Source organism: Thermobia domestica, chromosome 4 (assembly GCF_964235325.1).
Source record: "Thermobia domestica chromosome 4, izTheDome1.hap1.1, whole genome shotgun sequence".
Classification (NCBI taxonomy): Eukaryota; Metazoa; Arthropoda; class Insecta; order Zygentoma; family Lepismatidae; genus Thermobia; species Thermobia domestica.
This window is the reverse complement of record NC_137457.1, coordinates 199,577,048-199,593,484: the sequence shown is the minus strand read 5'-3', so window position 1 is coordinate 199,593,484 and position 16,437 is coordinate 199,577,048. Positions and strand designations below refer to the sequence as shown.

At 36.3% G+C, this 16,437-nt stretch overlaps 2 protein-coding genes across 2 annotated transcripts in view; both read left to right on the top strand.

Moving 5' to 3' along the window:
• The window catches only part of LOC145683008 (uncharacterized), an 87,775-nt gene extending 80,798 nt beyond the window's left edge, over nucleotides 1-6,977 (top strand). Inside the window, exon 2 of the mRNA XM_081754363.1 lies at nucleotides 6,944-6,977. Within this exon, the coding sequence (XP_081610489.1) occupies nucleotides 6,944-6,977 (34 nt within the window). The remainder of the gene's footprint in view (nucleotides 1-6,943) is intronic.
• A 109-nt stretch (nucleotides 6,978-7,086) lies between these two features.
• LOC145683007 (protein GVQW3-like) lies at nucleotides 7,087-7,701 on the top strand. The gene has a single exon (XM_081754362.1). The coding sequence runs from the start codon at nucleotides 7,087-7,089 to the stop codon at nucleotides 7,699-7,701; it is 615 nt and encodes a 204-aa protein (XP_081610488.1).
• Nucleotides 7,702-16,437: the final 8,736 nt, after the last annotated feature.

The window sequence follows — 16,437 nt, the reverse complement described above, 5'->3', positions numbered from 1 at the left end:
TTTGCATTGTAATGAAAACATTTATACTAGAAAGAAAGTAGTCAGTTATACTTGTATTCAGCACAGCTGTTGTGACATTCAATGGGTTTGGTGCTTTAAAAATATTATTATCTATACAAGTCTTACTCTGTGTTACTCTTACTCTGTCTTACAAGTCAACTTCCACATCCTGTTTACAATTTTTATAGACATCTTTAGGAAAGATGAGTGAAGAACAATTACAGCAGAATTCAACAAAGTTAAGCAGAAGTCAGTTTAAGTTTGGCAACCCAAATGTCTTTACTGTGCTTCAGGTTGCATAATTGAGCACATGGACAAAAAACCGCGCAAGGGCAAAAAGAGCCCATGGACAAAAACCGAGCAAGAACAAATCAACGCATTGACAAAAACCGCGCATCCGAAAAATAATAGATGAACATTTCGCACTAGGCTCGCTTGCGCTCGAGCACACTGTTTTCAACTGGGATCGCGCTCACTTACCTCAATTGGGCTCGCACTCACTCGAGCTTGCACGCATTTCCTTGAAGCGGGCTCGAGCTCGCGATCACTTCTCTCAACTGGGCTCGCGATCACTTCCCCAAACTGGACTCGCTCTCATAGGGCTCGCACTCAATTCTCTTAAGTGGGCTCGTGCTCACTCGGGCTTGCGATCGCTAATATTAAGTGAGCTCACGTACACTCGGTCTCACTCTCACTTGGTCTTGCGTTCACTAATCCTAAGTAGGCTCGCGTTCACTCGGACTCTAGCTCACTTCTCTCAACGGAGTTCGCACTCAATTGGGCTCGCGCTCACTTCCCTCAACTGGGATCGAAGTTGCGATCACTTCTCTCAACTAGACTCGCAATCATTTCCCCAAACTGGGCATGCGATCACACGGGCTCGCACTCAATTCCCTCGAATGTGCTTGCGCTCACTAATTCTAAGTGGGCTTTCGTTCACTCGAACTTTCTTTCACTTTTCTCGAGTTTCTTGTGATCACTTCTGTCAACTAGACTCTCAACTGGGCTTGCAATCACTTTCCCAATCTGGGCTCGCACTCGCACTTACTTCTCTTGACTGACCTCACTCTTACTTTGATTCGCGCTCACTTATATAATTGAGGATTTGGCTCGCGCTCAATTATTGAGCCCCGGCCCAGTTGAGCACGAATGGGCTCGCGAGTCTAAGCTTGTGAGTTTGGACACATATGCACATTTTCTCCCAAAGGAAATGTTGTACGATTCTTGATATCTCAATAAATAGTATTTGCGTTTATACTTTTTGTATTGTGTTCTCTTTATAGGTCAAGTCATCAGTTCAGTTTTGTATATACATAGCGTATTAGTATACAACCTATCCCTTCATATCTATTCCGTCTATCTAAACGAAACTTGGTACACTGATTTTTTAACCCCTCTAGTATTTTTCAAGATACATTTGGGTTGTGTGCTTTTGTCCAAGTCCACTTCATAGGGGGCCAAATTTGATGGGAGTTATTTTTAGAGTGAATTTTCACAATTTCCCGTTTTCAAATACGTTGTGAGCGCCAATATATAGCACCTCTAGATAACCACCGCGAGTCTACAATTTTTTATGCTAACAGGATTAATGTGGTCCAGGGACATATCCCATTGTCCATGGCACCTAACTTTTATTGCATGAGCATATTTTTGTTATGTTTATCGAATGGGCTAGGTTTGATTCGGATGTCCGGACGACATGTTCATGTAGGTTCCTTATGTGATTCGCATTTGAATACTACAATGCGGATACTGGATTGTGCTTCCGTTTTGACACATATTTCTTTAAAGGAATTTATAAATTTACTATTTACACAAAACACACTTTTCAACACGGTTCCCGACACACACACACTCGATATATCCAGAGTTCGTATACGGACTTATACCAAGTGCAAGCATACAGTTTCTTTCTGGGACACGCGGAATGCCGACGTTCCTGGAGGAGTCCTCCGGCCGAGAAAGATTCACAGCCACTCTTCCATTCATTCAGCTACACTATTATAAACATCATTCCTATTTCGATTTTTCTCCGTTTTGTTTACAATTTTAATCATTTGCCTAATATATAGTCAACTTATTAATTCTGATTAGTTATTTGTTATTTTGCTTAATATCCTGTAGTCCCCCTCATTAGCTATAATTTCGTTTGATTCTTTCTTTTTTATTTAATCTTTACCCTCTAGCCGTTCTTTCAGTAATGGACACTATAATATGTGATGTTCTGGTGTGGCTATTTCTTTGCAATGATATCATGGATGCTCTATTTGTCCCATTTTGCGTAACGCGTGACTAACAAGTAACACTTCAGAAGTGTAACACTCCGAGTTTGATAAAATTTGGCTGGTAGATGCTACACATGAAATAACCGAATACGTGTTTTTTTTATTTTCTGCGGAAAAACTGTTTTACGCGGCAAAGGCCTCACCAAATGTTTTGGAAGTTGATGCCCGAAAGACAAAAATTAGTTCACCGAAGTGAACGAAATTGTGCACAGATATTGTAAAAGTAAATTGACGGAATATGTGTTTCGTATTTTCCTCGAAGAAACGGTTAGGGAGGCGTGGATCACGAAATATCAAAAATGCTAATAACAGCATGTCAGAAGTGCCTAAAGAACATGAAAAATTGGGACAAAACTTTATGTAGGGGGAATAAGCAAAAGATAAACGAATAGGTTTTTTAAATTTTCCGCGGAGAAACGGTTTTATTGGCAAAAGCCGAACCCAAATTTTGAAACTTGACTTAAGAAACGCAAGAAGAAGTGAACCGAAATAAATGAAATTGTGCATAGACATTGTAGAAGTAAGACGAGGGAATGCGTGTTTCATATTTAAAAAAAAAAAAAAACTGTTTGGTGGACCGAGGAGTTTTGTGGCAGAAGGATTGCACCGATCCGAACGAAACTGTCCGTAAAAATTGTATATGTACGATAAGCCCTTTCGTGTTTCGCAAGTTTCTCCATCAGATTTTTTTAAAATTTGGCAGATCAACAGTAAGCACAAGCAGTATGGCGTACTTTATAGTATTTCAGGAGGCGCCTTTAACCCTTACAATGTTTTTCCGCACAAACAAATACACATTTCGATTTATTTCCCCCTTGCCGTTGTTGTGTCAAATTTGAATCAAATCGGATACGGACATTTAAGAAAGACCAAAGGCCTTACTTTTCATATATAAGACATACACACAATTGCATTTGCTTCAGTTCACTCCTTCCTGCAATATTACGGTAATATTTACTTTTTATCCCCCCAGTAATGCCAACGCCAGCACAGATTAGGATCTACATAGTTTACATATTTTATCCTCCTCTGTTTTGCCAGAATCATTGTTAAATGTAATAATATAAGAAATTAAATCTACATTCAAAACATTCTAGTAAAACAATTACAATATAAGATGCATGAGGTAAACGTATGGCTAGAAGGAGAGAAAATCGAAGACGTTAACACTAGAAGGACGGGGCGGTCAATTTGACTTTTTTTTCTAACTTTTCCAATTGCTCTACTCCAACCATTTTACTTAGAAGTTTGAAAGTCCTTGACTTCTTATCATTTATAGAACAGACTATGGTGTAACAATTTCGAAGACTCTCACGTCATTCGGGGGGCGCTATGTCGCAATACCCCCAGAAGGACGAAGCGGTCATTTTGACCGCCTGCTTATACTGACACTGAAAACATATTTAATTTGCAATTAATGGTCCGTAATTTCGTTGTAATTGTGGTGTATGAAGTCATTGTTATTGGAACAAAACTTTACGCGCGCACGGGCGTACACTCACACATTATACAAGGTGTTTCAAAACAACACCGACAATGTTTGGAAGGTGATTCCTGACACCAAAACTACAAAAAAAAAAAAAAAAAAAGTATAGATCAACCTGGTTGTACAAATGCTTCCTTTCGGAGTTACAGGCTGCCAAAAACATGAAAAAATGAACTTTAAAGGCCCATAGCTCCAAAACTATGTGACTTTCTGTAGTCAGGTCAAGACTTTATTTAGGAACTAGTTTCTGCCCTATCCAAATATGCAATTTCAGAATCCAATGGTACTTTCGCAACAATTTTTATAGAGGTAGTTGGTGAGTACTTCAAATTACATATCCGTAGCCAAACTCCCTATATAAAAGTTGTTGCATGAGTAATTTAGGATTCTGAAACTTGAATATTTGGATAGGGCACATAATAGTTCCTAAGGAAAGTCTTGACCCGACTACGGTAAGTCCCATAGTTTTTGGAGCTATGGGCCTCTAAATTGCATTTTTTATATTTTCGGCAGCTTATAACTTAGAAAGTAAGCATTTGTGCACCCAGGTTGGTCTATACTTTTCATCTTATCTTGTGAGAAATCACCTCCCAAACGTTCGGTGTTGTTTGGAACACCCTATCTATCTACCTCTCTCTCTCTCTCTCTCTCTCTCTCTCTCTCTCTCTCTCTCTCTCTATATATATATATATATATATATATATATATATATATATATATATATATATATATACAGGTATAAAGATAGGTAAATAGATAATGTATGCTTTGTAGTTACTACGATCTAAGTTTCCACATATAATGAACAGTTGATCAGTAGATGTCCTTGTTACTAACATTTCTGACATATAATCCATTGTAAATATAAGGAATTGTATAACACGGACATTTACAAAGACAGTAGCGATCGCACACTGACAGAATATAAATGCAATAGGAACAAGTGTGTAGGTATTTTTAGTACTATTCATAAGGCAGTTCGTGTGTCACAAGATAAGACGAAATCTCAGACTGTACTTTATTACAACGAAACACAATTTGGGGTCGATGTAGTTGACCAGATGCTTTGGAAATATTCTCTAAAATCATCCAGCAGGAGTTGGCCGGTTCAGGTGTTTATAATGTGATGGATATAGCATGTCTCAATTCCTGGATTGTTTATAAGGAGGAACGGAAAGATATATATATATATATATATATATATATATATATATATATATATATATATAATAAGAAGTCAATTCCTGAGACAGCCCGCAGAATGTTTGACTAAAGCTGTGCATGTGCACGACAAGAGGGACAGTCTCTCGGATGATGATGAGCAACCACAATAGAAGATGAGAAAACAATGCCAAATTCTGCTATATAATGGTAATAATACGAGGGAGGTGTGCAAGATATGTAAGAAGTGTATCGGTAAAACCAGGAAGCAAGTGTGTTGGAAGAAGTGTGTTACTCAATGTGTGTTCAATTTGGAAGAGAGAGACGATAACAAAAAAGTGATTGATTTATATGTAAACTTTTTCAATATAAAACAGGAAAACATATTTCCACCACTACCAGGCTCTTAGCCAGCCCCAAAACTTAGGGGGGGGGGCTGAAGTTAGGGGGTGCCCGATTGAACCATATGATAGTTCATCACCATATTATAGTTCTTTTGCAAGCCTATTTTTAAAACTTTTAGGTGGCCAGTAAAAATTAGGGGGGCGGCCCCCTAGACCCCCAATGGATACGGGCCTGACGACTACGCAATAGATATTCTGTGGTGAATAAAAGTATTTGAAAATGTATCCAAATATTCTTGTACTCTTATAGTGAAATAAAAAGTTTATTGTATATGATTGTTATAATTTTGCAGACAATAGAGGACACTGAGGTAATCTATGGCATTTGCCCCCAAATTTCCTTTGCACAGTACCATTTTTAAATAATACTTCAAAATTTAGTCTAAAATAAATATATAGTTTTAAGATCTTTTAAAATTTATATTCCTTATACTAGGTATATATAACATCTGTATATAATACATACTTTTAACTCTGTAGTAAAACTAAATTCTATTATACTATGTAGCTTTTTCGTTTCTAATTACTTATTATGAAGTAATTAAACCATTAAAATTTATTAGTTAAAAATTGGAAATCGGATGTCATAAAGTAATACCACAGAAGGTATCCAATTAATGTCCAATAACCCGCTTCCACCTTTAAATATGATGTAGCGGCCAAATTGACCGCTTAGTCCTTAATGGGGGTAAATTTTCCCAGTCCTTCTAGTGTTAAGACGTTCCCCTATTTAGGAAGTCTAATATGCTTGAACGGAAGAAGTGAAAAATACGTAAGTTCCAGAATTGCGCAGGTTAAACAAGCATTCAATAGGAAAAGAAGACTACTGACATCAAGAAATGTGTCGCTGGACGTTCGTAAACGATTTGTAGACACTGGCTTGGAGCGTGACGATATACGGATCAGAGACGTGGACATTGAGAAAAGCTGAAATATCCAAGTTGGAATCATTTGAAATGTGGTGTTGGCGAAGAATGCTGTGCATATCATGGACCGAAATGAAAAGGAATGAAGACATACTAAAGAAAGTTAATGAAGGACTACAGATCATGAAGATAATAGGAAAAAGAAGAAACAGCACACTTGGCCATCTTATTCGGCACTCCGATTGGATCACCGTGCAGATAGAGGGAAAGGTAGAAGGAAAAGCAGAGAAGGAAGACCGAGGATAGAATATCGAGATGCAATTACGAAGAAAAGACCTTATTAAAGTATAAAATAGCTCTCCCAAGCAAGAGAAAAGTTTTAAAATTTCCTTGTCCACAAACCTATCTATGATTGAGGTGAACAAGAAGAAGATATTACAAATCCCAGCAATGGAAGGGGGTGGGCATCTTCCTAGACTTTGCATATTTTGGATTTTATGATGGATATCTTTTTAAAAATTTATTGTCGCATAAAAACAATTTGTAACATACAATTTTCAATAAATATTTGGGCTGGGGCAGGCCAAGATTTGGGGAGGCCGGTGCCCCTCATGCCTCTCCCTTAACTACGTCCCTGACCTCAAGAATAAATACTACTCAGGAAATTTTCATTTGAAATGACATAGCTACGAAGTCAGTCCTTAAAGTAATATGACTGATTTTTTTCTTTTCTCTATACAGACAGACGGCGGTTACTCCACCTGATGTTGGTTGAGGTGGGTCTAAGGAAAGACAGGAATCAGCGCCAGTCGGCTGCCAGCCATAGCAGGGTAAAGATCGCTCGTCATCGTAACCTCTGCGAGTGACCCTCGTCACTCTGCGTCATGGCCAATCTTTTGGAACAGCGTTACGCCATCAAATTTTGCGTGAAGCTCATTAAAATTGGGAAAGAGACTCATGAAATGATCAAGACCGCGTACAGTGATAATGCCATTGGAAGACCGAGTGTGTTTGAGTGGCACAAGCTGTTTAGGGAGGGGAGAGAAGAAGTTGAAGACGCTGCATGGTCAGGACAATCTTCGAGCTCCAAAACGGAGGAAAATGTTGCAAGAGTGAAGAATATGCTGGATAGAGACCAAAGATTAACTGTTCGCATGATTGCCGATGAACTTGGCATTGCTAAAACCCAAGTTCACGAAATTGTGCACGAACAATTGCAAATGAAGAAAATTTGTGCAAAGTTGGTGCCGCGAGCGCTGACAGGCGAGCAAAAGGACGTTCGCAAACGGATCTGCCAGGACCTTCTTGAAGAAGTGAGGGAAAATCCAAACTTGTTAGACAATGTGGTGACTGGGGACGAGACGTGGACGTTTGAGTATGACCCTGCGACCAAACGTCAAAGCGCGGAATGGCACACCCGAAATTCCCCACGCCCTAAAAAGGCGCGCATGACGAAATCAAAAGTGAAAAGCATGCTCATCTGCTTTTTCGATTTATAATGAGTGATCCACAGGGAATTTGTTCCACACGGACAGACTGTCAATGCAGTTTTTTTATCTCCAGGTCCTGGAACGGCTGAGGAAACGCATCGTCCGCGTCCGCCCAGCCATCGCCAACTCCTGGCGACTGCATCACGACAATGCGCCGAGCCACACAGCCTTCCGGGTGGTGGCGTATCTGGCCAAATATAACATTGCAACCTTGCCTCAGCCACCCTACAGTCCCAACCTTGCCCCACCAGACTTTTTCCTCTTTCCCCTCCTCAAAACCATCCTGAAAGGGCATCATCACAGCTCGGTGGAAGCATTACAACAGGACGTGACGAGGCAGCTGAACAGCATTCCAGTTTCCGCCTTCCAGGAAGCGTATGAAAACTGGAAATCCCACTGGCAGCGGTGTGTGGATGTAGGAGGATCATATTTCGAAGAATATTAAGCGTAAGTGTTATTTCTGTCATTATCTTATTTTTAATTGACTCAGTCCTACTACTTTAAGGACTGACCCTGTATATTGTTATAAATGAAACATTTAAACTAGCATGACCAAATTTTGAGAAAATAATCTCTAACTTTCCTTTTATAAATGTCTTTCAACAGAAACCCTTATGCCATATTATAATTTCATTAATAAAATATAGGCCATATTTATGAAATGTGAACGAAATAATCAAGGTTTCAAGGAAAGCGCTCCGAAAACGTGCCTTAAAATAAACTACCTCTTGTAAATTTTTAACAAAAAAATATATTGACACCATATTGTAGCGCTACGAATTATCAACAAAATGATCTGATTCGTTTTCGAGAGAATGATCTAAAATGGACTTACTGTAATTGGTATATTGGTGAACGAATATAAAAGATAATTAGAGCAATTGAAAAAAAATCACAAATTTTGATTTTCATCCTTCACAAAACCTATGATTTCTAGGTGAAGGAAGATTTCTTTTAATAAAAGAAAAAAACTAGGTAATCTTATTAACACCTTGAGTAAAAAATTTGATCTGGATACGTATAATGTACTTACATACATTGGAATGAACGGAAGGACGTTCAGATATCTACTTTAAAAAATTCTTTTTCTTACATACAGGGCAATGATTTAGATATACGTATAAATACGTTGAAATCACAGATTCGATTTTTTAACGAACAGTGTACTTTTCTTACATCCTGGCTCTGACGTAAAAAAGAAAAATGGAAAAATAATAAAATAAAACATAAAAAGGTTCGTTCACTAAGATTATTTATTGTATTATTATTATTATTATTATTATTATTATTATTATTATTATTATTATTATTATTATTATTATTATTATTATTACTAATAATAATAATAGAAAAATGAGAAGGTATGTTTCCGAAAATATAAGGTAGAATTGCAAAATTTGAACGCGTTTCAGGTTACGATTTCTTTCCAGACAGCAACGTTACCAAAAGAGATGATTATTATCATCATTATTAATAACGTAAAGTTTTACTAATAACGTAGAAGTAGTGGCATATACTGAGAAAAATCCATTCTCCGAACAGCGGTATATCGTACAAATATACGGAATCCTCTTGCTTACTATAGAAATCAGTATGGAGCATACGTTATCCATATGCTACATACTCACTGCCTTTAGATGTTACATCATGCCGTTGCAGGATGTCTGACATGTAACAGTTTTCCTTATATCACATGCATATACTTATGCTATATTCCTCAGCTATATGTTATATATATATATGTCCATTTATATGTGAGGTCCTGACCGCCTATATTGTTTCATACGGAAAGTGGGTATAGAACACTTATACGGAAAGTGTTATAAAACATGCATTTTCAGTCATACGTCTGCTGCACTTAAGTCCAAAGCTGTAGGAATTACGCATGTAACCTACCTTTTTAAGTATGTCTCCTACAATTTTTATCTCAGTGTAGGGATACATTGTGTAAGATATATGCACAATAATACAGTATAATTTAAGTATTATTACTATTAGTACTTAAATACCGATATAAACACTTGCCATCGCTAACAAAATTTTGTATATGCCACTGATATACAGTATAATAGGTATACAGCCTGGAAATATTGTCAATTAGTTGATTTGTATGGAGTTTAACGCCTTTCTCTGGAAATACGATTATACTTACTAAACTAATCAATATCCTTGGACACATAGCTTAGTTCAATTTTTAAGTCAACGAGACGCTAATGGAGATAAACACTTACTCTTTTAGAATCGGGAACACGAAGAAAACACAAACTGTTTTTCGCTGTGATATTTTATAAATGGTTAATAATTAGGTAAAGAAATTTAAGGTTTAACTTTTAGTTTCACAATACTTCTCTAAAATGTGGAAATGTGGGTATGCAACTAAAGAGAACCCCAAAAATCAACATTTTACACCACACACACACACACACACACACACACACACCTGTTTGTCTACCCTACAAAAGGCGTATGCGAGCTGGGCCATAGGGAAACCGAGTATGCACTCATATCTGCTTTATTAATGGAGCTATTTTCCTGATACGCTCCCAAAAGTTGCGTCATCGATAAAACTACATTTCCAGAGGCACCAGAATGCAGTATCTCGTCCTTGACTGGGTACGTACAAGTGAGCACCCCACCAACTGGGCATTTGCAAAACGAGTAAATGTAACAAACGAAGACACTAACAAACAAACAAAGATATTGTGTGTAAAATGTGTAAAATGCGAGTTCAGTGAGTAAATTTGAGCAATGCAATTAGAGCAATTGCTTTAAACACTAGTTAACTTTGTAACAAATGAAACACATGGATTAATGCTGTTGACTTTCTTGGGTCCTTCAATTTCCTTCCACATTTCCTTTGCACCAATTATTTCATAATCTTTCACCCTCATTAATCACACGTCTATTATAAGCTATAGAGTATAACCAAGGGATGTAAAACTAAAAATTTTATTTCATTTCATTTCGAATGGAATAGCGCATTGATTTAATCCCCCGGGGAAGTTAGTTTGTGGTGGACAACATCGTTTCCATGGGTTTTCTCGGAGTACTCCCATTTCCTTCCACGTTTTCATTCCACTAATTATTCCATCACCATTCACTTGCCTTAGCCATCGCCTCCCGTAACCTAACGGGCATAATCGTGGGACGTTAAACTGTAAGATTTCATTTCATTTTGAAATGGAATGGCGAGACTAAAGTAGGGTTATATCTGTTATGAAGGTTATTGTTTCTTTCTGCACCGAGGCTGTATGAGAGGGAGACCTATAGTTCAAGGTGGAATCCGAACCACTATAATAGTTCAGATTTTATAATTGCTTCCATGAGACAATGTGACCGAAGAGACACGTGCCGGCTACAAAGCCAGCGGGAGAACAATATTATATGCCTACAAAAAACACCAAAACAAGATACATTATTCATACCAGGTGGGAGACCCAGGTTCCCGGCAGGAGCTCATGAAATTCGGATTCCATTTTAATCAGTAGGTCCCGTCTCATATAGCCTCACTGCTGAAAGGGACGTTAAACACAAAATCAACTTAACTCAACTATTCGTACCATCGAATTTAATATTTTTGTTATAACGTCGAAAATGAAGTACTAAACGTCAAGAATACTGCAAAACAAGATATAATATAAAACAATAAAACGAAACAGGCAGTAAGTTTAAAATTGACAAGGGAGGGATTTTAAAACGTTAAGACTTTATCATGTTACTTGCATTAACACTTAGCAACAACACACAAATATACTATTATACTATTGAACTAATATACTATTAGTTCATATAATATGACTAATATACTATTGAACGTCGTAATCTTGCATCACTTAAAACTTCTGTTGCTCTGGAATATTATAATTTATTTGTCTAATCGAATCAATTTATCTATTTTAGTATTTTATCCGTAGTAACTATGAAACAAACCATAGCTTATTCTAATACGCAATGTTTTCAATTTTAATGCGAATGGTTAGCAAAAATCTGTGCATTCACTTTTTTGACAACTTTTTTTATCCGTCTGCCATCACATATTTACAGTACTCTTACATACATACATACATACATACATACATACATATATATATATATATATATATATATATATATATATATATATATATATATATATATATATATATATTACTTCGGTCTCTCCATGAAATCCATATATTTGCTCCCAAGGGATTCAACCAGCGGCGTGCCGTCAAGGGGACTAGGGGACTTGGGTAGTCCCCTGGCATTTTAATGAAAGTATTTTGTGATAAATATATACCAAAGAAAACGAAAATATTGTTTGTATTTCTCTATTTTCGTAAAATAACACTATTTCAATTGTCCTGACATAACTATAGTCAGCGCCCGTGTGCTGGGTGCGACAGCGAAGTGAAGATCGGAAACGCTCGGGTTTTAATCGGCTTTTCTCGGGGAAGGGAACAGGGTCCAGCCAGCTAGTCCTCATATTATGTTGTCTAAGCTCTAAGCACGGGCGTTCTGTCGTAAACGAATTTAATGCTCGTTGGCTTTTTACAGTTAATATTTTAACGCTATTAAATTTACAGTATTAATCTTGACACTTTAAGAAATCTAGTGAAGCGTGAACTTTTTAGATTATCAATATACTTTGCAAATGACTCGAAGAAGGGGACTCGTCTGAGAAATCGAGTCCCTTGCAGAAAAGCGATGGCACAAGCAGTGATATTACTTCAATTGGTATAGGGGACAATAGGGGTGGGGATTGGCCGTTTCAATCTTGTATTCTGGACCATTGGATTCCTTAATTTTCAAGAAATGCAACAAATAATAACCAGTGGTAGAACAACTCCAAGCATTTCCATTTAGACAAAAATGAAAGATTATATACATAATATCAAAACGGATTATTTTGCTTCTTCGAAATAGTTAACTGCATGTAAGACAAGAAACAAACTGTATTGCTGGTCTTGTATTCTGTTCCACATAGAAAAGGACGTGTGGAAGAATGATGGCTTTTGTGACATGAACAATTTTCACAAGCCCAAGTTGCGCCTAGAAATATGTTATTCACACCCGTCCACAATAACTAAATTGAAAACTTTCGGGAAACCAGAATTGATTTTTAATTGAACAAGCAATGCAGAAGTTGATTCAAACCGAGAACTAATGAACCGATTGATTTATTCCTCTTGTTTTATGGCTAAACAAGAGCTATCATTTAGAAGTCATAACAAACAGGAAGATTCTGTCAATTAGGGAAATTATATTGAAGTAATTCAGTTACTTTCTAAGTACGAAACTAAATGGACTTGCAGGGGCGCCTGGAGAAAATTTTCTAGGGAGGGGCCCATCTCCATGGTTGCTATGTTGCGTCTGGTATTTCTGGTATTTAATATACGTGGTTTGCTATATTACGTTTACATTTTTGTGAGCCAGAGGAAGGTCCGGGCCCCACCCTACCCTCTCGTTCGGGCGCCCATGTTGACTTGTCATCTTCACAGTGTTATGAGCAAGCTTAACAGAGATATTTTATTTATTTTATTTTTATTATTCATAAAATTTGCATATTGTCACGGTATGCGTGTCACGGCACTCCAAAATTATGGAAAAGGTTAAGATCTAAATTTATTCATATCATTAATTGGTTTCAGAAGGAAATACTAAAATGTTTGTTTACTATTTTGAATTGTTGTAATTAGGTTGCAGACATGTTATATCATCGTATTACGCATTGCTGATGCTTGTTGTTTCTTCAAGGAATAGACACGAGTCTGCAGTGTCATAAGAATAACAAAAACAATACGAAACAGATAAATGTAAAACGTTGTAGAATTTATGTCAACACATACACATAACCAAAATTAGGTAAAAGTGTGAATTTCGCAGACATAAGCTGTCTGGAGAATCTGGTCAATGAAAGAAAATGCAGAAATTGTGAATAAGCACAATTTCGGCTCAGAGATGTAAAACTTCAGAATTTGTAATCAAGAACAACAAAATTCGTCATCGTGAGGACGATGATAAAAAGCTATTGTTGGACTGAATTGGGATCAGTCTCAGGAAGTCTCTATGATCAGTCTTGGAGGAGTCTCCATGGTCAGTTCTGGGAGATCCATAGCAGCGCTAGTCTCCAAGTATTATCATTCTCAATAGAGCCACTATTGAGATCAGCTGGTTAACTACGTTCCAGTGGACATCCATCCACTGTGAGGAAGTCAGAAGACGAACTTCGCAGCCAGAGGTTCGAACTCAGATCATCGAGGTATGTTTAATACATCTCTGATATTCTAACGTTGACCAATTCACAAACAGTTCTATGAAATGTGAGTTAACATTTTTTACTTAATATCGTACATCACAACACCATCATAAACTCTACTAATTAAACGCTAATTAATAAATGAGTACCATAAAGATAAACAGTCTTAGTTATCATTGTATCACCTTTCGCATGTTGGTATATAAAAATCCTACGCTGTAGGTTGGTGGAGATAGAAGGAGTTTAAGGTATTCCTACCTGTTTCAGATAGCAGGTAGAAGCAACGGATACTGTATGCTATTATATTTACATCCCTATATTCAGAAACAAAACACTGTATTTGTTGTCATGGCGGAGATACTGGTGTTCAATCTCAGTTAAAATAGGCCTCTTGCACGCCAAGTATTGTAAAATAGTAAAATAGGAAAAGAATAATAGCATGCGTTAGGTTGATTATTGTTAAAAGTTAAGGCTGAAAGTGATAGTCATAGTTAGATTAACCCTCACCACCCACCCACACTGATAGTTATAAGAAGTAAAATAGTTTATAACCATGTTGTCTTTGTTAAATAACCACAAAGAACATTATCCGGTTCTTAAGGATAACGGTGAACCGGCGACGATTTTTTCAGACAGTCGGTATTATAGATTGGACCTGGGAGTACTTAGAGGTTTTCATGAATATGGTCCGACGTATTCGTCAGAAAAAGAAGAAGTGATTAGGGAGAAAAGACAACTATGGAAGAAACAAAAATGGTATATGGTTACTTTTCAGCGAAAAGACTTTGATGTCAATGAGTTGATAGAACTAGGATACCGTAGGCATTTGATGTCAATAGTATCTGGGGTGGTGGAAGTATCGTTAAGCTTAAAGAACGCCACGTTCTTTGGTTTAAAGTTGGATGGCTTATCATATCAGATATGTGGAATTTTTAGAGAGTGTGTCGACCAAACAAGGGTCAACACTTGGCTAGAAAGGTTTAAGAATACATATGATTGCTCGGACGCAATTCAAATTGCGGACGTAGTAGGGATGTTTGCATCGTTAGAAAAGAAATCAAAGATCATTATATCAAGGGAGAACGTACTGTTAGATACAGCAGCGTTTGCAAATTTCTTTTTGGAGAGAAATAAGAGGCGTTATGGCAAATATTAGACATGTAAATAGAGGATAGATAAAGTCATTAGAATGTATATAGTATTAGTATTAGTTATAGTTGTAAGTTTTATATTATGGGATTCGGTTACATATAGACATATAAATAGTTAAGTACGATTATAGTTAGAGTAATTATAAGTATTTTTAGGAATAGGTTAGTCACTAAGAATTATTATAATAATTATTCAGGGTGTAGGATTTGTAAATTGTTAATATTTTGAGTAAGATTTAAATAAGTAATTTAAAGATGAATTTAAAAGTAAACACTAGAATTTAAAGTAAATAAATAGAGATGTCTTTACGACATAGTAAAAATACATTATTAAAGTAATAAGGATTTTAAAGTTAATAAATAGGATTAAATAACGAGATAATAAAGGATAAGTGATTATGACTAAGTAGCTATCTGGAAAAAAAAGAAGAAGAGCATATTAGTAAATAAGGGGAGATAAAGGCAAGAAAGAATGAAAAAAAATGGTTGATGAAATTTAAATGTGTAGTGATTAAGTTTAAATATAGTAAATATATTCAACGTAATTAGGACATTCTTGATAGGGAAACCTAGGTAGGTTAGAAATCACATTTTCGTGACGTTGAACTGGGAGTGCACCAAACCTCTCACGAAAATTTGTAGGAACACATAAGTCTTCGGCGACATTAAGGCGGTACAGAGAGGAATTAGATACCCACTTGTCGTTTCGCAAAGCAGTGAATTTTTTTTTTTTAGTGAATATTACCTATTTAGCTGAGTACTTAGAAAGATCAAAATTTTGAATTTTTTTTATAATTGGATTGTAGGCATAGGAATAATATAAATGTTAAGGACATAAATGTTAAGGAAAATTAGGAATAGAAAATAGGCTTGCTATCTAGCGATTAAGTTAGACTAGTTAAGTTCTAGGATAAGGAAAGGTAGAAAATAGACTTATCACAGGCATTTAAATTAAGGAATGAGAAAATGAGATGGATAGATCGGGAAAGAGAAAAAGAGAAGGAAAATAGCTGAAGATAATAGAGATATAGATAGCTAATTAAATAGAAGATACATTAATAGATAATATATCATGAATATGACAAGGCAAGATTTTGATTAATCTTGAAATATTCTTATTATGACTGGAATTGACGCTTATTAATTATTAATTACTATTATGGATATTATATTATTAAATTTATGATTATTATATTACAGTAATGTTAATGAAAAAAAAGAAGCTAGCTAAATAAAGAAATATATGAGTAAGCAATGAATATAGATATACGAGTTGAGATATAGAACTCGAGCTATAGCTATAAGAAATAATGTAAGCTTACTATAAGAGATATTTTTAGGGGAAATAGGACTTTG

Coding starts and splice junctions, on each gene's coding strand:
- LOC145683007 (XM_081754362.1), top strand. CDS start 7,087: ATGGCCAATCTTTTGGAACAGCGTTACGCCATCAAATTTTGCGTGAAG.